At 37.1% G+C, this 24,504-nt stretch overlaps 2 protein-coding genes and 1 pseudogene across 2 annotated transcripts; all 3 read right to left on the bottom strand.

Moving 5' to 3' along the window:
• Positions 1-904: 904 nt before the first annotated feature.
• On the bottom strand, positions 905-2,995 carry LOC145607404 (uncharacterized). Its single transcript, XM_081663068.1, has 2 exons — positions 2,379-2,995; positions 905-2,264 (listed from the first exon to the last, which is right to left on the bottom strand). Exons 1-2 carry the CDS (start codon positions 2,993-2,995, stop codon positions 905-907), a joined length of 1,977 nt encoding a protein of 658 aa, XP_081519194.1.
• Positions 2,996-5,322: 2,327 nt separating this feature from the next.
• Positions 5,323-7,350, bottom strand: LOC145607403 (uncharacterized; annotated as a pseudogene).
• Positions 7,351-18,318: 10,968 nt separating this feature from the next.
• LOC145607818 (uncharacterized) lies at positions 18,319-22,466 on the bottom strand. The gene is made up of 7 exons (XM_081663416.1): positions 22,111-22,466; positions 20,935-21,078; positions 20,126-20,193; positions 19,928-19,978; positions 19,780-19,839; positions 19,280-19,650; positions 18,319-18,697 (listed from the first exon to the last, which is right to left on the bottom strand). Exons 1-6 carry the CDS (start codon positions 22,232-22,234, stop codon positions 19,321-19,323), a joined length of 777 nt encoding a protein of 258 aa, XP_081519542.1. The 5' UTR covers positions 22,235-22,466; the 3' UTR covers positions 18,319-18,697; positions 19,280-19,320.
• Between the last annotated feature and the right edge of the window lie 2,038 nt (positions 22,467-24,504).

Raw genomic sequence — 24,504 nt, 5'->3', positions numbered from 1 at the left:
CTGAAATTCTAATCATTATGTAATATAAGGCCTTAAGTCTGATTTTCCTCAAAAGAAAAAAAAAAAGGCCTTAAGTCTGAAGTAAAATTATATAAGCTCAAATCAATCATGTCATAAACAACCAGTCTAATACATATAAGGCCAATGTCAGCAAGCATGAATGACTCAGGGTTCTCTATACGATCATCTTCCGATAATAAAGCAGCAAGATAATAAAGCTTAAATATGCTCAATGGATACCAAATTTTCTTAGACACAAGCTTCAGAATATACCAAAGAACACGTTCTCAGTGCAAGGAGCATCCAAGTAAATCTGATATGAAAACTATCTGTAAAAGTCTGAAGATAAGAAAACTCCTGCATAAACGCGCTACCATATGAAATATAAACACTTCGTAGATAAAACAGTACACTACATGTAATAATGATAGATAAGTAATCGACCACGAGACCACAACACAATATGGTATTATGGTCTGATAATACCAATGATGGATGATCTTCCTAGCTTGCACTTACATGATTTTGGGATCATGGTAATGATAACCAATGAAATACTCTGACAATTTGTACATACTGACTGCACTTAAATGATGTAAAAAATTTGCCAATTGAGTGCCTAAGCAGATATAAAAGCCAACTTCACCTCGAATATCAAAATTTAAGAGCAAAAATAAAATTAATACTTTCAGCAATATTAGTACATAATTCTTCAAAAATTATGGATCTGTAGACTGAAATTATGAAATACAGGACAATACCCTGCAACAAATATATGCATTGACAGGAAACACAAATATAATTTGAAAAGTGATGTTTTATTCAATTATACATTAAGTAAAATCTTAAGTACAAACATTTAATTCTCAAAACATCTATCAAGCTAGAAACAACTAATTATTGATCAATCATAAACAACAAGTGCATCATACTCTGGCTTAGAAACAGCAGCAAGCATAACCCCTTCCGGATTCAATACCCCACCTTCTTCCAAGAACAAGGTCATTAGATTCTTCGAATAGCCACTAACAAGTGCAACCCCAGGTTCAGTGCTTGGAACTGGAGTAGCCTCAGAGTGCCTGAGGTTCCAAAACACAATTTCAGGCACCCTGTCATACCCACTCTCCTTAAACTTTCTTTGTATCACCATGTAATCTGTTTCCCAAGAAATCACATCATTATTCGGTTCCAAGCCATTTATCCCATACGAGAAAGGTTTCCGGCCAGAGGCCTCATTAAACTCCATGTCACTAAAGATAAACAACCTTTTTATCATCTGTTCTTGAGGAAGTTTCGCTTTCACTGCCACCTTTAAAATCCGATCAAACACCTTTTGCAAATCCGTGCTAAATCCCCAGTCCATTTTCTTTACAAAGCTACACTTCTTTTTCAGTGTTCTTCCCTTAATTCTGTGTAACTGAGGATCATTACTAAAAGTGATTAGTTTCCCCTTCCATGGTTTCTCACTTAGCTCGGAAATCAACAAACCAAGAGCTATAGAAACATCCATTGGAATCCCATTCATGGACCCAGACACATCACTAATAGCCATACAGTTAGAAAACTTCCCCTTCTTTGCTAAATCATCCACCATCCTCTTCCACTGAAGCTCGGCCACCTCACCGCCATTTTTATCCCTCCACAACGAGGTGATTATCTCATGAGGAAGCAATGCCCCAGCTGCAATCGTCGCCTTACCACTCCTCACCTTGTCCAAGTACCCCTCAAACCTCTCTCTATCATGCTCATAAAACAACCCTTTGTACAAATTCATTGCCACAGAAGGCACCCTATTATAAGGCAATGCATCCCACTCCTTAGCACAAATATAAACCTCCGGTAACTCGAGTGCCTTCCTTAAAGGAACCAACACCTCCTTCCTCAATCGATCACGAACCTTAAAAGCATAATACCCTTCCTCCATACCCCTATACTCGTCGAATTCTTCCTTCGGAAACAACCCTCTTGCAATGCTTTCACAAAGCAATGTCACTTCATCATATGTAGAATCAAGTGTAGGACACCATTTAGCAGCTAACCCTATATTATACAAATCACCCTTTTTAAGCAATTCAACATCTTTTCTCAACAATTCAACAAATACATCAGAAATTGAATCATGCAAAAGCCGAAAATTAGCATCTTGATTATATAACCTTAATATCTTTTTAGTCCTCTCATTTTTTTTCTTAAACCTCAAAACCCTAATCGTCTCTTTCTCCTCTTCACTCTTCTCCTCACCCTTATTTTCTTCCTCCATTAACCTGAAACCCCAACCGCGCCCTCCCATTAACCCGAACCCCCTACCACACCCTCCCATTAACCCAAAACCCCTACCACCCCTACCACCCATACCGCCCCTACACAAGACTGGAAACTCCTCGGTAACTTCCTCCACAAGCTTCCTAGTACCATAACCTTTCTCCACACGTTTCCTAGAATCGGTCCCCTCTAGAAGACGGAAGAGGATCTCGGGCATATCCTTCAAGTACCCGAAACCCGAAACGGAGCTCATGTTAAGGGCTAGGGTTTTAGGGTGGTTTTCATGCAGCCATAATGCAGCTACGTAAAACCCTTTTTTATCAGATTTCCCTGTACCTCGAACACCTCGAAGATTACAGATCAACTTAAGGGTTAAGAGTGGATCGTATGACCAAGAAAGTTGTACAAGGCGGATTAGTTCCGAAGCCGGCGTGTCGGGGACAACATGGAAGAAGAAGTCTAAGGCAGGGTTGCCTGAGGTTAGGAATGTTGTGGATCCGTTTTCTGTAAGGCCTATTATGTTTGGTTGAGATTCTTGAGAATTACTACTAAGAGATAGAAATTTACTAGGGAAAAAATCAGAGAGATAGATTTTACTGCGGTCGTTTTTGTCTACGTCACAGCGGTTGTTTTTGTCGATGTTGGTGGTGGCAGCAGCGGCGGAGGCGATTTTGGTGGTAGGGACGGAGGGAATGGTAATTTCAGGGGGACCAGAGAGCATTCTTGGAGCCATTGTTTTGGTTGTTTTAGTGTAATTTTTTTAGGGAAGAGTTTGATAATTTGATCTAATTGTCAGATTTTTATTTCATATACTTCGTAGGTTTTTTTAAAAAAAAAAAATTGTTTTGGGCTGGGCCTGAAAGCAGGGGTTTTGGCCATAACCAGATTTTGAGATCCAGGGTTGTATTGTTGACATGGCGTGAACAATGACATTATTTTTTTTTTCTTTTTTTTGTGTGTATGTGTTTAGAGAGTCACAGGCCCACAAGGACGGGGACAAGGGTGAGAATTGATCCCAAGACCTCTTGGGACCTTGAGATAAACTCTAACCACTTGAAGTATTTCTCACTCATAGACAATTGTTGCTTGATTGTGGTTAATTTGTGTTATATACTCCGTATCATCTTAATTGAATCTACAAGGCCAGTTTATATTATTGTATTTTCATTATGCTAGCTTTGTCTTCTGAAATTCAGATTCAGAATTAAGGTAAAACTATAGCGGCATATGTTCTTAAGTGCTCAGATCACTAAAGATAATAGTTTGCTGTGCCAGCTTTGAAGCCCTTGGCTTGTAGGTGCAGGGTATTTATTCTTTGTTCATCAGACAACTTTGCTTATTCAGTTATCGTATTACTAGGAATCAACATGGTACAAATGACAACGTGATCAATACTCGGAGATACTAAGTTCAGTGACTTACAGTCAAGAAAAATCAAAATATATGAAACAAAGATAGCATAGTTTCTTACCACAATCAAATCAAGTCAGGTGCTACACTGATCAAGTTTGCAATTCTGCTTTGGATTGTTGATTTCAGATGTTTCACAGAGATGCATGAGGAGCGCGTTCTAAGTTCCTAGAGATGGAAAAAAAACAGTTATACAGAGGAAATTCCAAGCCAGTAGCTGTTATTATAACATTTACAAGATCACAATTTAATATTGCAAGCCAAGGAATATGAAGGCGAGTCTCAATCAAAATAAAAAAACAATTAGCAGTCAAATGTCTGCAGGTTTCGAAGAATTTGACAATACAAGCTTCTCCAAGAGGATAGTATTTAGAACAACCCCTGCCTTATTAAAACATTTTCTGCTAATCCTAGATTCCTAGCACTATGATTAGGCTTTGGCCTTTCCAAATTCTAAAACGACGACTTAAATCACCCCAGACAGAGTACTCTGTCTGTCATACATTTTAGCAGGCTAAGATTCTACAGATGCACTTGACATTATATCAGCAACCTAATCAAGTTTTAGATCTTTCAATTATTCTTCCTTGCAGGTTACTGCTATGTTGTATCTAGTATGTACTGCATCATTTATACACTTGTATGTATATACGCTTAATTCTACAATATCAAACTACCTAGATTACCTTTGACTATTTTCATAATTTATTTAGGAATGTCATGCATAAGACAACACCACAATGTAATTCATAACCTTGTCAGGTGCTAGGCAGATGAAATATTCAACTCCAGAAGTTTATATAAGTAGCAGGTCAAACTCAGAAGGATGAACTGCAATGCGGTACATCAGTAAGCTTTGTGATGACAATGATGCTCAACTATATGATAATATCGCTTTATTTTCTCTTTAAACTGAATCTGAGGCTATATCTTGTAATCATACTCGATTTCATTCTGATTCCAAGGAATCAACAGGCGCAGGTGATCTTGGTTTCACTTTTTTTTTTGGTCTATCTTTATCACTAAAATTTAACATCTCTCAATCAAACATAAAATTGTCTATATTGCTCCAAGCCTACATGACTGAATTCACATGCATGTCTACAGAATTCCTGATCATATCTATGTCAGATTGAATGAACTGTAAATATGTGGAGTTACAATAGCAGAGGCCTTGAGGATACAAAAAAAGGCTCAACTTCAACCAATGTTCGGAGTTTTGACTGTTAAGGTCAATTGCAACAATGCAAGGCTGTAGTTTAAAATAATTAGCAACAGAAGTCAGTAGCATCATTGTTCATGCATGCATCAATTGAGGTAGGTAGATACATATTAGATTTGATTTAATAATGCATTCATAATCTAAACATAAGTAAAAAAAAACCATCATTAGGAGTACAATAATGCCAGGAAAACAAGAAAGCTAAAACCAAAAGGAAAGCAACTTTATTCAATGAAACATAAACCAAACTGTTCTGAAAACTATTTAGCACCTACTGAAGAACAAAATGCAGCACTAATTCTATAGAGGAGGGGGATTAAACATAAATTTTTTTTTTTTTTTTCCTTTGCATAGTATTTTGGGTAAAAGGACTCTATTATTAACTATTTAATCTAGAACTAAGAACCTAAATAAGCAATTGGACTAAATCAGTCATACACCATTAGTTCCTTATATTCTTCTCCGGCAATGACAAGTTCCATAGCTTCCAAGGGAGTGAAAATCCCGTCTCTCTCAAAGAACAGCTTCATCAAATTCTTCGAAAATCCACTTAGCAGCACAACACCCTCTTGTGTTGCTGTTACAAGGATAGCCTCCGATGGTCTTAGGTTCCAAAACACAATTTCAGGCACTTTCTCAAACCCTTTCTCCCTGAATTTCCTCTTTATAGCCTCATAATCAGTCTCCCACCCTTTTCTCCTGCACTTCTCAGCGCGTCTCTCTTCCCTCTCCTTCCATCCGCTTCTTCTCTTACCACAATATCTTGAGAAACTAGAGTCCGAAGAATTACCTCTAGAGTAACTAGAATCCGAAGAATAATCACTTGATGAGGAACTAGAATCCGAAGAAGAAGAAGAAGAGTCATATAGTCTTTGACTCCCTGCTGCTTCATCAAACTCCATGTCACTAAACACAAACACCCTCTTCACCATCTGATCCTGAGTGATCTTATTATCAAGAGCCACTTTTAAAATACGGTCAAAAACCTTTTGAAAGTCTGTATTCAAACCACTCTCCATGTTTGTTATAAACTTCACCTTGGACTTCAAATCATCTCCTTCAATTACATGAAACTTAGGCTGAGCAGTAAATGTTATGACTTTTCCTTTCCATGGATCTTCACTCAACTCCGAGATTAGCAATCCAAGGGCAACACATACTTCCATGGGAGTACCCTCCATGCTACCAGAAACATCACAAACCGCGATACAATCCTTCAACTTCCCAAGTTTCATAAGATCCTCCACCATTCTCTTCCACTGAAGTTCCGCGACTGAACTACCCCCATCTCTAAAAGAAGATATAATCTCATGAGGAAGCAACGCGCCTGCTGCAATTGTTGAATCCCCCCTTTTCACATCTTCTAAATAGTTCAAAAACCTCTTAGGATCATGCTTCAAAAAGAGGTCCTTTTAAGTTCTCATCGCGATAGATGGGACTCGATTGTAAGGCAATGATCTCCATTGATTAAGCCCAATGTATACTTCAGGTAACTCAAGCGCCTTATGAAGTGGTACGAGTACTTCCTTCCTAAGCCTATCTCTCACCCTATAAGCATAATGAGCATCCTCAATACCCTCATATTCAGAGTACTCTGCCTTAGGAAACACTCTTCTTGCAATGCTTTCACATATCAATGTAGCCTTATCATACGAAGAATCGATATTAGGGAACCACTTTGAGGCTAAACTAATCTTGGTTAAATCCCCTAATTTCAAGAACTCAACATCAGATCTCAAGAACTTGGCAAAAACCTCAGCTACTTGATCATGCAAAACTCGAAAATCAGGGTCTTTCTTGTACCTAGCTAAGGCCTTCTATGCTTTAGCCTCTTCCCTCTCTTTTCTCAACACCCTCGCCGCCTTCTTCTCCTCCTCTCCCCTCTCCAAATTCTTCCAAATCCTGTCCTCCTTCGACGACTCCCCTTTGTTTTCCCTCCTATAACAACCCTTCTTCCTCGGCTTCTTTGTCTTCCTCGCCTTCCCTTCCCCTCTTTTCTTAGACTCCCACTCCGATTTCCTCCTAGCGCGAATATCTTGTCCCTCAAGTAACCGGTAAAGAATCTCAAGCAAGTCCTTAAAACAACCAAATTCAGCAAGATTGTTCAAGTTATACGCTAATGTCCTAGGATGATGCTTAAAGAGCCATAACGCGCAACTAAAGAAACCTTCTCTATCAGACTTTCCGGTGCCTCTAATTCCCCTAAGGTTACATACAAGCTTCAATGTAGTCAAGGGATCATGATCCCAAGCCTTTTCGAGGCGGTTCGTGATCGACCGGGGGTCTGCATTGGGGACTACATGGAAGAAGAAATCTAGGCATGGGTTGCCTGTTGCCTTGTATGTAAGAGAATTGTTCTCTGTGAAGCCTAGTTGTGTGGTAGCCGAGGCCGAGGCGGTGGAGGAGAGTGTTTTGTTGGCCTCTGGAGGGCCAAGAAGAGGACAGTTTGAAGACATTGTTGTAATAGAAGGTCTCTACCGTGCCAAGAAGGCAAAAAGAGTCGTGGCGGAGGCCGAGGCGGTTGCGGTGGTAACGAGGGAGGAGATGGTGATTTCAGTTGCTAAGAGTATTTTCAGAGAGTTTAGTTTGTTTGTGAATTATTGTGAGATATGTTTTTGGTTTTATAGGTGTAATTTTTGTTTTTCCTTGAAGACCACGTATTAGCTAGGTTTTCACAATATTCACAAATAATACGTACAAGGAAAATAAATACTGGTATTAAATAGAGCATTGGGCTGTATTGGGCTGAGATCGGGCCAAAGGTAGGGCCAGATCGGGTTATTGGGCTGGCACATTAATGATAAAATTGTTTATGATCATGAATTGAATCAATAATTGCACCAAAAAAAATGAGTTGAATCACAATAATTTTGGATTGAATGATTAAAATTTGTATTTAATGAATTAAAGATTCAGGTGATTCGTATCAGACACATAACGGATGATGAAGTGATGATCCTTATCCTTGTAAGATCACTTCTCGTGATTTTGTTAGTTTTGAAGCCATCAGCTTATTGACAACTTAGACTAATCTTTTATAGGATTATATTGGATCTTTTACCAAATCGGCTAATTTGACAAAAATATTTACCAAAACGGCTAATTATAAAATTTAATTATACTATGGTTTAGGTTGGTATGAATGACAATGTGATCAATACTCAAAGATACAGTACCAAGTTTAGAGCACTATGTACATCAGTAACCTATGTAATGAGGGTCATGCTAAATTGATCGGACAACTTCTTCTTCATTTCAAATCAGCATAGTCGGAAGTTAGAGCTTTTGCAGCGGAAATGTGACTTCTACTAGATAATATGAAACCGATACCTCACAAAGATAAATAATATTTTGGGATAGACAAATAACCACTATGAAGAGAATAATAATTGTAAGAAAATAAACTTTTCTAAACTTTTAATGTGAATTACAATGAATGAATTACTTAATAACTGCATTACAACCTAAACAATTTATAAGGTCTTACATGCTCTAAATAGATTCTATTACTAAAGAAAACAATGAAACATTTGCTTTCATCCTACCATTCTGCATGCCATCATTTTCTCTCCTCTTAAATTAATCCTTCTTAAATTAGCCATAATTAATTTAGGAATTAATTATGTCCACATATATTCCCACAATTCTCCACCTCGTTCATAATTTGAAAAACATTCAAATTTTGGACGAACAAATTGCGTAATATGTATCCGGTTGCACCATTTTTACGATGACTGCCTACGTACCCTTAACCGGGATCAAACCAATCGTAGTTCCATTTATTTCTCCATGTAATGTCTAACATGGGACAATGTTAAGCAATTCCAAACAGTATTGGAACTTGCTTCCTGACACAACTTTGGTTAACTCTGCAGGGTTCTCATTTGTATGCACCTTCATAAGAGAAATACTACCTTCCTCTATGATATCCCGTACAAAATGATACCTGACATCTATATGTTTGGTACGAGCATGATGAACCTGGTTCTTGGCCAAGTGAATAGCACTTTGGCTGTCACAATTTAGATTCACATTATCTAGCTTTAACCCCAAATCTTTTAGAAGTCCCCGCAACCACAATGCTTCCTTAACTCCTTCTGCCATAGCCATATACTCGGCTTCTGTCGTAGATAGAGCCACCGTAGCTTGTAACATTGATCGCCAACTAACTGGAGCACCAAGTATTTTAAACACATAACCAATAGTAGATCGTCTTCTATCTAGATCACCAGCATAATCTGAGTCAACAAAGCCACTTATTTGACATGTATCTCCACCAAAGCATAAACCTGTGTCAATGGTACCTTTTAAATACCGTAATATCCATTTCACTGCTTCCCAATGTGCTTTACCTGGGTTCGCCATGAACCTACTAACAACACTGACTGCTTGTGAAATATCTGGACGTGTACACACCATGGCGTACATCAAACTACCAATTGCACTAGCATAAGGTACATTACCCATGTATGCCTTATCTTCCGCTGTAGTAGGAGATTGTTTACCAGAGAGCCTAAAATGTGGAGCCAATGGAGTCACCACTGACTTAGCACCTTTCATTCCAAACCTTTCTATAACCCGCTCAATGTAGCCTTTTTGGCTCAAGAACAATTTCCGGCTTGATCTCTCTCTTCTAATCTCCATACCCAGTATTTTATTTGCAGCGCCCAAGTTTTTAGTCTCGAACTCTTCACCGAGTTGAGTTTTTAACCTATCTATCTCCACCTTGCTTTTTGAAGCAATAAGCATGTCGTCTACATACAATAGGAGATAAATATAATCACCTCCATTAAGTTTGCGAATGTATACACAACAATAGTAAATACTTCTAGAAAATCCTTGTTTTAACATAAAAGAATCGAATCGCTTGTACCATTGTCGAGGAGATTGCTTTAATCCATAAAGTGATTTCCTCAAGCGACATACCTGATTCTCTTTACCCTCAACCTTAAATCCCTCAGGTTGATACATATAAATTTCCTCATCCAAGTCACCGTGTAAGAAGGCTGTCTTCACATCGAGTTGTTCCAGCTCAAGATCTCCATGAGCTACAAGACTCAGTAGCAACCGAATAGAAGTATGCTTTACCACTGGAGAAAATATCTCATTGTAATCAACACCTTCTTTCTGTGCAAATCCCTTGGCCACTAACCTAGCCTTATACCTTATTCTATCTAACTTGGAAGGATCCTCTTTTCTTTTATACACCCACTTACAACCTATAGCAGTCTTTCCCACGGGCAATGGGACTACTTCTCATGTCTTGTTTTTATGAAGAGATTGCATCTCTTCTTCCATAGCAACCAACCAACTATCGCTATCCTTGTCTTTGACAGCTTGTTTGAAGGTGACCGGCTCATCATCCTCCACTGAGAGTGCATATTCTACCAAGTTTACCTGCCCGTAATGTCTCAGAGGTTCGTATGACCCAAACTTCTGAACTAATTTATAATTTCTCTTTGGCTTAGTGGATGCCAAAGAATCTTGCTGCTGCTGTTGTAGTACATGTGCATTTTCCTACTGAATCTCCTCATGATCCAGATCATCCTCCTCGTCATCTTGAGAAACACCAAGATGCTCCACCTGAACATGACTAGAATCTTGTTGGTTTCTAGATTCTATCTCCACCACTTGAGTATTTGTATTCATACTGACATCACCATCATTAGACACCATAGCTTTCGATAAAGCTACCATAGATCTTTCATCAAAGGTCACATCCCTGCTAATTACAAATTTAGAATCTTCTACACTCCAAAGACGATAGCCTTGAACCCCTTTTGGATACCCCAAAAAGATTGCTTTCTTGGCTCTTTCATCAAGCTTATTATTCTTAACATGATAATAAGCCGTGCACCCAAAGACTCTAAGTCTCGTGTAATCTGCATTTTCCCCTGACCACACCCTATAAGGCGTGTCACCATCTAAATAAGAATGTGGGGATCGATTTACTATATAACAAGCTGTAGCAACCGACTCCGCCCACCATTCTTTGCCTAATCCAGAATTATAGCGCATACACCTTGCCTTCTCAAGTAGTGTACGATTCAGTCTTTCCGCGACTCCGTTCTGTTGTGGTGTGTCTCTGACCGTCCAGTGTCTCACAATGCCTTCCTGATCACAAAACTCCTTGAAAGCTCCTTCTGTGTATTCGGTACCATTATCAGACCGTACAGTTTTTAGCTTTCGACCTGTTCTGTTCTCAACCATTGCTCTCCATCGCTTGAAAATGTCGAATACCTCGTTCTTATGCTTAAGAAAATAAATCCAAGAATATCTAGAATGATCATCAACAAATGTAACAAAATACTTGGAACCACCTTTGGAAGCAACTTTAGCCGGACCCCAAATATCCGTATGCACATAGTCTAACAATCCTCTGCTCTTGTGCTTGCTTGTAGAGAACTTCACCCTGTGTGCTTTTCCATACACACAATGCTCACAAAATTCCATTTGTGGCTTCTTCATGTTCTTCAACAAACCTTGTCCACTAAGCAATGATAGACCCTTTTCCGACATATGCCCAAGGCGCATGTGCCATATCCTCGTGCATTCTGTTTGTTCTTTACTTCCACTAATTCCAACGGCTAAATCACCTGTTACAGTTGTCCCCAAAAGAGGATAGAGATTACCGTGACGAATTCCCTTCATCACTACCAAGGAACCACGAACAACTTTTAAAACTCCACTCTCCAAGACTATTTTGCAACCATTTTTCTCTAATAACCCAAGAGAAATAAGGTTCTTCCGCAAATCTGGGATATGTCTCACATCCTTCAAGGTTATTATTGTTCCATCATGCATCTAGACTCGTATAGTACCTAACCCAATAGTCTTACAAGCATGATCGTTTCCCATCAAAACAGTACCACCATCCAAACTCTGGTAAGTTGTAAACCACTTCCTGTTTGGGCACATATGGTGTGATGCACCTGAATCAAGCATCCATTTACCGGATATCTCATTGCATTGTTCTGAAACTGAGTAACAATAATCATCCTCGTCATTTGAGACAAAACTAGCTTCTTGTTTTTCATGTTGTTTTCCTTTGGAGTTGTCGTTGTTGTTCTTCTTGAATATTACCTTCTTATTTGGGCAATTAGCTTTAAAATGACCAAGCTCACCACATTTGAAACATGGCCTTTCCGCAAGAGGTCTAGATTTTGATCTAAACTTTCCTCCCTTGCCTCGCCCTCTTTCATTAGTCCTTCCTCTGTTTGCAAACAATCCCTGAGCTTGTTCGTTGTGTTCTCTTCCATTACTAGACATCATTCCGCTTGTAGCAACCTTTCGAAGGTCATCTGCCAAAAGCGATGTTCTAGTCTCATCCATGGTTAGAGTATCCCCCACAAGCATCAATGTTTGAACCAGATTTTCATAGGATTTCGGTAATGAAAGCAATAACATGAGTGCTTGGTCTTCCTCATCTACCTTCACATCAATATCCTTCAAGTCTGATATAATCATATCAAACTTATTAATATACTCCCGGATTGAGGTGCCTTCTTCCATCTTGCATGTATACAATTTGGATTTTAAGTAGATCCTATTTGTTAGAGTTTTCGTCATGAAATTAGTCTCTAACTTTGTCCACACGCCAGCAGCTGTTGCTTCTTCATTTACCAAGAACGCAACGTCCCTCTCAAGGCATAAGATTATAGCCGCTCGTGCTTCAAGATCTAATTCTTCCCAATCCTCATCCTTCATGTCCCCGGGTTTTTGTTCTTTTCCCGCCAATGCCTTATGCAACTTTTGTGATACAAGCAAATTTTTCATTTGCATCCTCCAATAGGAAAAATCATTTTTACCATTGAATTTTTCAATTTCATATTTTCCAACTTTAACCGTTCCACTAGTAGATGCCATTATAATTAATTTCAAAATAAAAAATTGTACCACTTAAGATTTTGACGGCGGCTCTGATACCAATTGTTAGAGCTTTTGCAGCGGAAATGTGACTTCTACTAGATAATATGAAACCGATACCTCACAAAGATAAATAATATTTTGGGATAGACAAATAACCACTATGAAGAGAATAATAATTGTAAGAAAATAAACTTTTCTAAACTTTTAATGTGAATTACAATGAATGAATTACTTAATAACTGCATTACAACCTAAACAATTTATAAGGTCTTACATGCTCTAAATAGATTCTATTACTAAAGAAAACAATGAAACATTTGCTTTCATCCTACCATTCTGCATGCCATCATTTTCTCTCCTCTTAAATTAATCCTTCTTAAATTAGCCATAATTAATTTAGGAATTAATTATGTCCACATATATTCCCACAGTAATGAGGGTCATGCTAAATTGATCGGACAACTTCTTCTTCATTTCAAATCAGCATAGTCGGAAAGTATGAAGACAAGATGCATAAGTTCTTACCACAATCGAATCATATCATGAGGTGCTACGCGATCAAATTTGTACTTCTGAGAGGGGAGTCCAAGAAATGGTATTGCAGAGACCCATGAGGAACACATCCTAGAGATGGATAAATTACCAGGTTACACAGGAAATTGCAATACAGTTTCAATAATCAAAATATAAAAACAATTAGTAGTCCAACGTCTGCAAATTCCGAAGAATTTTATATCATAGATGATTGTAATATCTTATTTGTATCAATTCTAAGTACAACTATCAAACAATTATTCTTATTTTATATCAATATTTTCCATTAAATCATACTGCTATAACTTTATACTGTATATGACTTGATTCACAAAGGTGAACTTTGGGTTGCAATATAGAAAGATACTAAAGATAAACAGGTAACCTCAATGTTGAATCAAACGTCAAAGGTTTTTAACTTTTTATACTTTAAACCCACTTCAATTTTGCAATTTGTTGAACAAATTACAAGCTCAATAACGATAAAATAAAGGAGAAATGGCGATATAGTTGCCCAGGATGTTTCTTATTCTTGGACGAAGATTTTTAAGATGTCGTAGGTGGTTTGTGGGGTGGCATTGGGGAAAGCTTTTTTCCGGGAGGGGGAAGCTTCTTCTCGGGTAGATCCTTTTTACTGGGAGGCGATTTAGTTTCATGTCCAGCAGGTGGTATAGTAGCGCCTTTTTTAGGAGATTTGTGGACTTCATGTTGTGGTGCCTTATCTTTATCATGAGGAGGTACTGGAGGTTTTTTCTTCTCTGACTTGGGTGGTTTTATTGATCTGCTGTGTTCTGCTGTTTTTTTACAGGTTTCAATTCCCTTGTGTCGTGGAGATGTTTTGCGATGATCATGCTGATGATGTTCAGCAAGGCACTGAGCAGCGACGAGAACTCCCACCATAAGGAACAAAACTAGCAAGCGTACACCAGGCATGATGATTATATATGTAACACTAGGAAAATTTCTGTGGGATGGTTCAGTGTAGAAAGATAAAAGGCGCTATATATACAGCTTCACATAGTTGGAAAAACTATATGATATATTGTCATATAAATGTTGCTCTCACCCAAATCTTTTTTAGTAAGTGAATTACCCACATTCTTGGCCTGTATATAATTCACACTGAACTTTTTTTTATTTTTTATTTTTATACAATTTACACCTAGCACTTGCAAAAGGAAATCTTGGTAACTTACAGTATAATTCTTTAAAAATAAAATGTTTTAAAGAACATTGTGTGAAAACAGAGTTAAACAATAGAAAACATTGTACTTCTTCAAGATTGTGTAATATGAATCCTATTAAAAATAAAAAAATTGAAGCAGTTATTATAATCTATGGCGACTAAGGAATTCATGCATATTTCCTCTGCATTCTTGGATTAATCAGCTATACATTTATAGTTTCGCGATAAATAAAAAATCCTTGTAAAATAAGCTCATGAAATTTACACAGCTTCAAAAAGAAAGACAATAACTTTAACATCAGAAGGCGTTATAGACTTATAGAGATTAGAGACAAACATTTACCCAATTCTAATTATCAAGAGTTGTTGATCAAATGTACAGTATGTGAGATTAATTTGTGTTATTAAAATTACAGAAAACCAGAAGATTACTAAATCATATTGGAACAAAAAAGGAGCATTTTTTATATCTTAAAGCTTAAAGTGAAGGAATAGAATCTACTTTGTATAAAATAAAAAGACAAACCAATTCATGCCATGTCTCTCTCACCTTATTCCATCATTATAATACATTGTCCATGGCATAAATGTCTTAGAATAATTTATTTCACGGATGCTCGCACAGAGGAGCACCCGAAAAAAAAAAAAAAAAGAAAAAAAAAAAAAAAAGTGACAACTAATTTCAGATAAAATGGTTGTTTGAAGAGACAAATTTGTGTTTACATATATTACATAAACTTGTATGGAGTACATTATTATATTTGTAGATTTATGATTACATCATATACTTATATTCATAAAAAGAGTCGAGAGCTTATTTAGTTAATGAAACTTGTAATTACATCTCTTGCTCTAACCAATTAGCTGAGCTTATTTCTATAGCATATATCTTCGGTGCTCAATGATGACCTGATTCAATACTGTAAACCATGTAGGCAGTGTATGTGATGGAATTGTCTATGGAGACTAGTTTAGTGTGCCAGTGGTGGTGGTGGCCTAACGTTGTGACCAATTGGTGCTGATTGATGTAAAGGTGGCCTCACTATAATTGGAGGCAAACGTGGTGTGGGTGGTGCTGGTGGTAGAACAGGAGGTGGCCTCGCTATAATTGGAGGCAAACGTGGTGTGGGTGGTGGCCTCGCTATAACTGGAGGCAAACGTGGTGTGGGTGGTGAGGCAGGAGGAGGTATTCTTGTTATTACTGGAGGCAAACGTGGTGTGGGTGGTGAGGCAGGAGGAGGTATTCTTGTTATTATTGGAGGCAATTGAGGTGTTGGTGGCTTTATTGCATCGACTCCATCCACAAAGTAGCCAACTTTGACTGGTGGCCTGTGGCCCAAAGGGAACTTTAACGCTGGTTGCTTTTGTGCTAAGAGTCGACGATTTTTTGGCAGTGGCAATGTGTGAATTGATGGTGCGCTAAATATTATCAGAGGAAAGCGAGGACCCCCATTGGAAGGGATACGTGGTTTGAGGCCACGGTTTGGTGGCTTCTCAGCATAAGAGAGAACTGTAAAAGGCACCAATAACCCATAGAACACCCACAAGATAAGATGGTTGGCTAGAGACATTGTTGTGCCTAAATTATTCAAAGGTGCAGTACAGTATAATATAGACGACTGCCACCCTCTTTATAGTTATTTTTCCTTAGACTAATCTAAGACTTTATTGTAGAACTCATTAAATTTAGGTGACAATTATTTCTCCCCATCTCCAAAAAAGTCACAAATCTCGGCTGTAACCAAGAATTCTTGTAACAATCTCAGCCATTAAAATCCTACTTCATTCATCAGCATTATTAGAAAAGTTGAAGCTATCCAACACTCACTACGGAAGTAACTATCGTTATTAGGCTCTACTCGTTCAAACCTACAAAGTACGAACACATTTTTTTTTTGGTATGGTCTAGAGAACTTGAGCACGAGGCAAGTGTATAGACTATCATGGGACGAAGTAGTATTTACTATTTAGCATTGTACTCCGTATCTAACAGTAATTGGTTGTGTTGACCAGTGAAACCCAAAGGTTTGCCCACCTTCCCTGAACTATTTTGAACTAACCCGGCCCTTGTAGCTCACTCATCGCATGGTTTTGCTCTTCATTTCCCACCTCTGATTACCAAAATCCTTCCCCCCCACCCCTCCCCCCCGCGCCTCTTCTATCCCTTAAGAAGTACAAGAAAGAAAGAAACAACAGAGAATCATCCTAAAATTTATTCACTGTATAACGCAGGCAGCACAATAGATGGGTATAAACCACTTCACACATAAACACAAAACATTTCAACAACCAAACATAAAGGATATCATCCAATACTATAACACTCTAGTACTTCAAAATAAACTCCAACACCATAAGTGATAGAGCAAGACACACATAAAAGAGGCCCACAACAGTACAAGTCTTATTTTGCAAACTGGATTTGAAGTCAGAGGCATTGAGTTGATAGTTTTCAAACTGTGGAGGGTGGTTCGTAGGGTGGCGTTGGGTACTTCTTTTCAGGTGGATGCTTCTTCATGGGTGGCTTCTTGTCATGTTTAGTAGGTGGTTTATGATCATCCTTGGGAGGTTCATGATCATCCTTAGGAGGTTCATGATCATCCTTGGGAGGTTTATGATCATCCTTCGGAGGTTCATGATCCCCCTCAGGTGGTTTTTCCCCAGGTGGCTTCTTGTCATGTTTGTAGTCGTCATGATGGGCAAGACAACCAGTGGTGATTAATACAGCAATCAGGAGAAAGAGCAGCAAGTATTTTCGAGACATTTTTTGTTGTATAAGGGGGTAACCTTGTGTGTGATGATTCAAAACAGAAGAACTATGTAGTTCCATTTATACAACTTCTTAACGAACACGAAGTTTTCGTGTTGCAGGTTAAAATAAAATACTAACCAGAACGTTACCATATATGTCTTCTTTATAATAAAAGGTTAGTTGGAGTTATAAAAGCTTGAACAAATTTGAACAGATGATTTGGGGAGCAATTAGTGATGTAAATTTTGTGAATGAGATTTCAGAGTTGTACACTTATATGGCAACTTCCAATTAATTCTTATTAGTTCTGGGGCACGAAATTACATGACACAATGCATCAAGCATACCAAAAAAGTTAAGGAGTTCAAACTAAGATTCTAACTCTAGTACACTAGAATAGTATGTAAATGCCCAAATTCTGGCCCTACAGATTGTTCACAATGATAAGCTTTCTAATTCGGCAACTTTGGTTTAATATTCCTAGCAAAATCAAATCATAGTACCAATTACTCCACCTAAAAATAGAAAACCCTCCCAAATGACGTGATTGTTAAGAAAATGTCTTTAAAGAACATGGAAAAATACAGCACATAACAATATGATCAAAGAAAGAGCTGTATATAACACTAATTCAACAAGATTTTGATTTTAAAAAAATTTATTTCAACTTTTCACAAAACACAAATTACAACTAGATCACTGGCACAATGACATTTTTTTTCATCTATATTTTCCCCTTTTCTCTAAATTTTAATGTGACACCTTATACCTCATCTATAATTCTATATATTCTTGACCTCTAGTCACTGATATGTACAGAGCAGACTAGCAGAGTAAAACAGCAAGTACAGAAGCATATGAATTGAGGTACTAAAAAAGTTCTAAGGGAAAATTATGCATACCAGGTAATGCAGAAATCGCCAGTTCTCGAAGCGGTATCTTCATTATCAGAAAGAGGGTTTCAGTAGGAGAATCCTGAAAACCCAAACCACATCCGCATAAATAAGCTCTTGATAATCAATGAAGCAATAACATCAAACACAAGTCTTGAGTGGATTTTGATATTCAACCGTTTCATTATAATAAACAAATAGAAGGGACTTAATTAAAAGCGGGGTGAAATTGTTATCTATCACAAAGATAATAAAATTACACAAATTTAATTTACAAGCATCTAGATCATTATTGTACAGAAATGAACTAAAATACAAAATTATCATGATCATTATTATCAAAAATGCAAAACCAGGATCACAAATTGACATATTTGCAGATGTATCTTGGCAAAATCTTTCAGAACCTGAGTGTCTAACATTTAAATGGGAAGAAAGAAAGGCAAAGAAGTCCACTTCGTAAAAAGAGGCACCAGCTGGTCTGGACTTCAGTACGCATAGACCTAGTCATCTTTGTTGAATGTGTCAATTGTAGCTCGCAGTTACAGCTGTGCAGCTGAAAATGAGACCTGCAGTATAATACATTTTGCCTCCATCATGAAATCCATAATTCAAATGGTTCTAATGACTGCATGCAACCTGATCATGAGTCAAATACACTTTTGATGCACTAATAAAGGAAGTCATCACATGACAGAATGAAGAGACCCTAGTGACCATTGGGTAATGGGCAATTTCAAAAAGTATTTTCTCGACAGTATTCATGTACTAGGTGAAACTCATGATACAGGAAGTTTTGTGCATCAAAATAAAGAAAATACCAACAAGCTACTCCCCTCCACAACTAGCAACTAAACAACCCTTCTGCAACACCCCCATAATACCCCCCCCCCTCTTCCCCCAACATAAAATAAAAGAAAACACAGAACCTTTGAAGAAAAAAATCATATCAATCTTTCAAGGAAAAGTAAGGTATTTAGGTACCTATTACATCAACTGTACCAACAAAATTGACATAACAAACCACCCAAACATCAATTTTATCACCATGCTACAAAATAAAATCATGAAGCACCACAAATCTATTGATCGCATCATCATGGTGAAAATTTCTTCTTGGAATTAATGAGCACATAAAAGAAAATGCAAACCTTATCAGTCAGACTGACTTCTCTGTCACTAACAGCTACTGCTATTTCAAGTCCTTGGTTACTGAGTTAGGCTCTGCATCATGACACACGTCTTCTTCATTCTGTGTTATACCCTTCAATTTATTCCTTGTCCTTGAAGAAACAGGAATCCCCTTATTTTCTCTCGAAAACTGTGTAGCAGCCACTCGTGCACCAGCTATAATGTTGCTAAGACCAGATGAAATTTCCAGTTTAGAAGCCTTGGAGGTTCCAGAGAGACATGTGAGTGATCCAGGTTTCAGTGAAAAAGGATCTTGAGGATCTACAAGCGGAAACTTGACAGGGTATGGAGCTTCAACTGGACGCAGACCTCTTACTGCAGCCTCATATATCTATAACCAAAACCGATAATTGTACAACTTTCTCAGTAACAGACGCAACTAAGTTATGAACATATAAGCTACATTGTAATCGTCCTGCAAAGAAAGAAAAAGAGCCAAGTTCTTACAGTTCAGGCATACCTTCTTCTCCAAATTGTAAACACCCTGTTGCCCTCGCATTTCGAATGGGATTATCAGTTTCTGAATTAGTACAAGTACATGTGTTAGTTAATAATTACACATATAGCAATCCGTATCTGGATACAAAGAAGAAAGAATGGATGCATACTTGCGGCTGCTCGCATAACCAGCAATAATCTGTTTGTCCCTCCAATCTGACCTGTCAACCAAGGAACATCCCATAATATTTCTCCGTTTATTACAACAATAACTTCAAAGATTGTTATGAGGCACAATCACAATACTTCATTTGGAGTCAAAGGGATGGGAAACCAATAAGAAATAAAAGAAAATATATATTCTCTACCCCTTCTGGCAATTCCTCCCAGCTTTGTAGCTTTTCACATGTAATACATCCAACCACCTCCACACAACCTGCTTTCAAAAGAAGAAGAGATGTAATATTCATGTGCAGTCAACCTTGGCATATACTGAATAGCTGTCACAAAAAGAGAGGGTCCACATGTTCCAGAAAGATTATCTAGATCCTAAGGACAAAAGTTAAAGATAAATCAACTCTATGCAGCCACTTCTCAAGAGATCATACTATCCAATTGCATGGGATTCGCTTCAGAAAACACAATAAAAGCCTGATGCTCCACAGAGCTTATTCTCATCTCAATTAAGAAATAGCAAAGGAATAACTTAACTACAGTATTGTCTACAGAAAATTTGAATATAAGCAAGTAACACAATACTGGGTGGAAAGGAATGCTCTACTACAAAGCCTTTTTTTAAGTAAAAATGTCCTATATTATATACAAGAGATGTAGCAGATTGTCCTGTTCTGAATTAGCAGATATGATAACATAGCCTCTTAGCATTTGCAGTGCAGACAGTTTTGTCAGCAGGTTGGTGAAAAAGGGTTGTCCCCAATGGAGGCAACTTACCATTCTCAAACCTTTACCTTAAATCTTACATGAAGCATATTTTCCTGCCATCCTATAAGATGAACTAGATTTCACATGTACTCGAGTTGTTTCCAGACCAAACATTCATAATTTGAAATCATACATTAGGCCACAAGAAAGAATTGTCTATAAATTCATACAAATGCTCACAGACTGAATATGCAGAACAATTCTGTAAGAGAAAATATTGATCAAGAGTGACAACCTATCAGCCGTGAAGTTGGATAATTATCTGGAAACTTGAGGTCCTTTATTCCATTCACTGCATAGATTTCTTTGTAGAAGTCCTCCATTGCCTTAATAGTTTCAGGTTCAGGGACCTTACTAGCAGCATGTATCCAAAGTCGACCTTCACAGACCAGATCAATTAACAACATAATGAAACATCCATCACAGGAAACTACTTCATCGATGATACATTCTGTAACTTCAATTTTAGACGATTGAAGTAGACAGATACCAAACAACTGAGATACCTTCAATAATGTACAGAGTATTCCAACCAAACAGATTCCACAAAAGATTAATTAATTAATTATGTTTTTAAATGTAAATGCACATAACCAAGCTAGTTAGCAGGAGCATAAGAAATAAATAGGTTCATGGAAAAATAAGCAGTTTGCAAGGTTTAGACCCTCCAATATATGCAAAAAGAACAAAAAATATGTTAGCTAACGTACAGTACTACCAGTCTACCACAAAGCATAGCATATAACATAACAACCATCTCCGCCACCACCACACATAATTAAGGTACCATGACAACCACCCTAACTACTTGGGGTTGGACAATGTGTACAAAATCATCTCCTTATCCTCCACACACACACACACACACACGCACGCGCACACGCACACATTCAATTTAAGTCCTTCAACTAATCAACAACCTTGAAACTCAAATTACTTGAGACATATAGTGTAACACATACCAACATAGCCATCAAAGAAACAGCCAGTACAACGACCATCAAAACTACATGAGATTTTATTGAATTGTACTTCCCAAAGGGCATATCATTCCACCAGCCCCAACTATCTCTCACACACTCATTTTCTGGCAAATTCCAAAAATTTAAACAATTCTTTACTCAACTCTCAAAGTTCCACTTTTCTACTCAGTGTGGATCCCCAATTAAAGCTTCTACAAGCAAAATTATTCAATATAATTCAAACATAAACGATTTCCACATCCACAAAATACCCAATTCGGTGGAATTCACATAATAATTCTCTTGCTTACTCAAAATGCCAGAAATAAACAACTACACAAGTAAACATTAATCAAGAACATCACTTTCAATTTCATCATAATATTCAACAACTACCCACATCCATAAATTAATAACTAAATGAAAAAAGAAGAGAGAAAAAAGATTACCTCGAATAGGGGAAGGCCAGGATCGACCCTCAACTCGTTTAATGCCAAAAACGAGGAGAGAAGCCCAAGGTTGGTGCATTGTTAGACATGGGTTTGTGTAATTTCCTCCATTGTTTCTTCTCATCTTTCCAAAAAGTTTATATTTTTGAAGTTAATTTCTCTAATCTCCAAAAATTCGACACCTTTAGACTTGTAAATGGAGCAGAATCAGTTCTCTAGTGATTTGCCTGACCAACAATTGATGAGCTTTCTGGGTTTGTTCAAGGAATTGGATTTGGGAACATTCTAAATTTTCTAAGCAAACTAAACACAAGTTCGGTTCAGTTGTTTTAGAAACGATTTTTAATTTGTGTTGGAATTTTGATTTTTGAGATATTGTGAAGGGTTGACCATGAATAATATGGAACCGGGAGAGTGAAGGATAGCTCAAGTGGTTAGAGCGCTCTCCCGGTTGTAAGAGATCTTGGGATCGATTCTCATCACTTAAACACCAAAAAATATATATATATACTTGTATATATATATATATATATACGGAACCGAAATACCTAGCACTAAGTAGTTGTATATCAAGGCCACATACAACAATTGTATGTGTAGTCTCAATCACAAAATTTACAAAATGTACTCATAATCTCGTCTCAAATGTACAAAATTTAAATTATAAATAAAAAAAATTAAATAAAAAATTGTCTTGAAATATAGATGTGGTTAGGATCCATATACAACTAGTCAACTAGTACTCAATCACATAAAGGCTCGTGGTGATTTTGAGTCAATGAAAGGAGGCATAAGTTGTAAACGATTATAATAACGGTTTAAAGGCAAAGTGGACAGCTCCAATTACCCATATAGCCTGTTAAGGCGTTGTAGAGTCTATGAGAAGCCCCCCGACTTGTTTTTTTTTTCGTGTTTAAAAAAGTAAAAAATTGACTACAACTGAATGTTATAATACACGCTTTTAGATGAATTTCGAAGGTTTTGGAACATAGTGTTGAAAACTCTAATGATGGTTGGTGATACTTCACAATGTCATATAATGTTGTTTGAAAACATAATCAACCACAACCGGCACGTGGTGGCGTTGATTTATTTGAGGGAGGCGTGCACATAAATAACTAAGATATGGTTGGTATAAAAGCAAAGGGGATGGTTTTAGCCACCCAAATGAGCTATCGAGGTTTTGTGGGAACATGGAAAAAAACACTAACCTCTTTTTTCAGGTCCAAAATCGTAAAAATGTTGTCCAAAAGTAAAAGCTTTACTACACAAAGATTAGACTAATTTTGGAGGTTTTGGGACACAGTGTTAATTATTGAGGATGCATCACTGCATCTAATCGTCATATAATATTGTTTGGAACTATATATATATAATCACTAGTCAGTCATATAGAGTCTCGTGGTGGCGTTAAGTTGATGAAGGAAGGTGTGAGTTGTAAACAACTAAATCTGTACAACTACAACTTTCCCTTACTATCTTCGATTTCATAAATTAATTATGAATTTTTCATATTTCGTGATTAATATAACTATATCTTGTTTGATTTTTTTTCTTAAACATTAACAAACAAATTAGGTCAAAGTGTATAAATTTATTCATTGAATTAGATGAAGTGAATAAAGCCTTAATCAATTGTATGACGAGTTGCAATTGAACTTTTGATTCATTTTTTTGTGTCAAAAAAAAAAAGATTCATTTTAGACAAATAAAGTGCAAATTCTTAAAGGGTCAAAATAGTTATATGCACCATCAATTATCACGCAGTTTTAGTTGTTTCTTTAAATAAAATCTTTGAATATTTTAAAAAATCTTTACTAATATTTGTCTTTCAAAAAAAAATAAAAAAAATCTTCAATTTTATTTATTAATAATGTATAATCATGATGATCAAGTGGATAATTCTCATCATATGATGAAGAAATGTAATGTCCTCCCTTGGCTTGTTCATGATTTTTTAGTTGCATGCATGCATGTGATACGAAACAATGTCAAGGTTGATTAGTGAAAGATTTTGGCATGCATGGATAACTAGATTGTCAAAAAGTAGTTCGACTCGAGAACTATTAGACCAAACCCGAATTGGATCATACAAATTGCTTCATTCTACAGGTTTTGCATAAAATAGTGTCAGATAATATAAACTCCTCAATTAGAGTGATTTTCATTGATCAATATTTATAGGGTTACAATGAGAAACCTAATCATATTAGGTAACTATAAGATATGTACAGATATCAAAGATAATCTTATACAAAATATATCCTAAACCTAAGATGAGAATATTCTATGGATATTCTCTATCACACCCCCGCAGTCAGAGCGGGAGATAATCGGATGCTCAGACTGGATCTGAATCACGCATCGAGCGGTAAGGATAGTATGGTAACCCAT

This window comes from Chenopodium album, chromosome 23, assembly GCF_948465745.1.
Source record: "Chenopodium album chromosome 23, dcCheAlbu1.1, whole genome shotgun sequence".
Classification (NCBI taxonomy): domain Eukaryota; kingdom Viridiplantae; phylum Streptophyta; class Magnoliopsida; order Caryophyllales; family Amaranthaceae; genus Chenopodium; species Chenopodium album.
The sequence above is the reverse complement of the archived record's forward strand: the minus strand, read 5'-3'. Positions and strand labels throughout refer to the sequence as shown.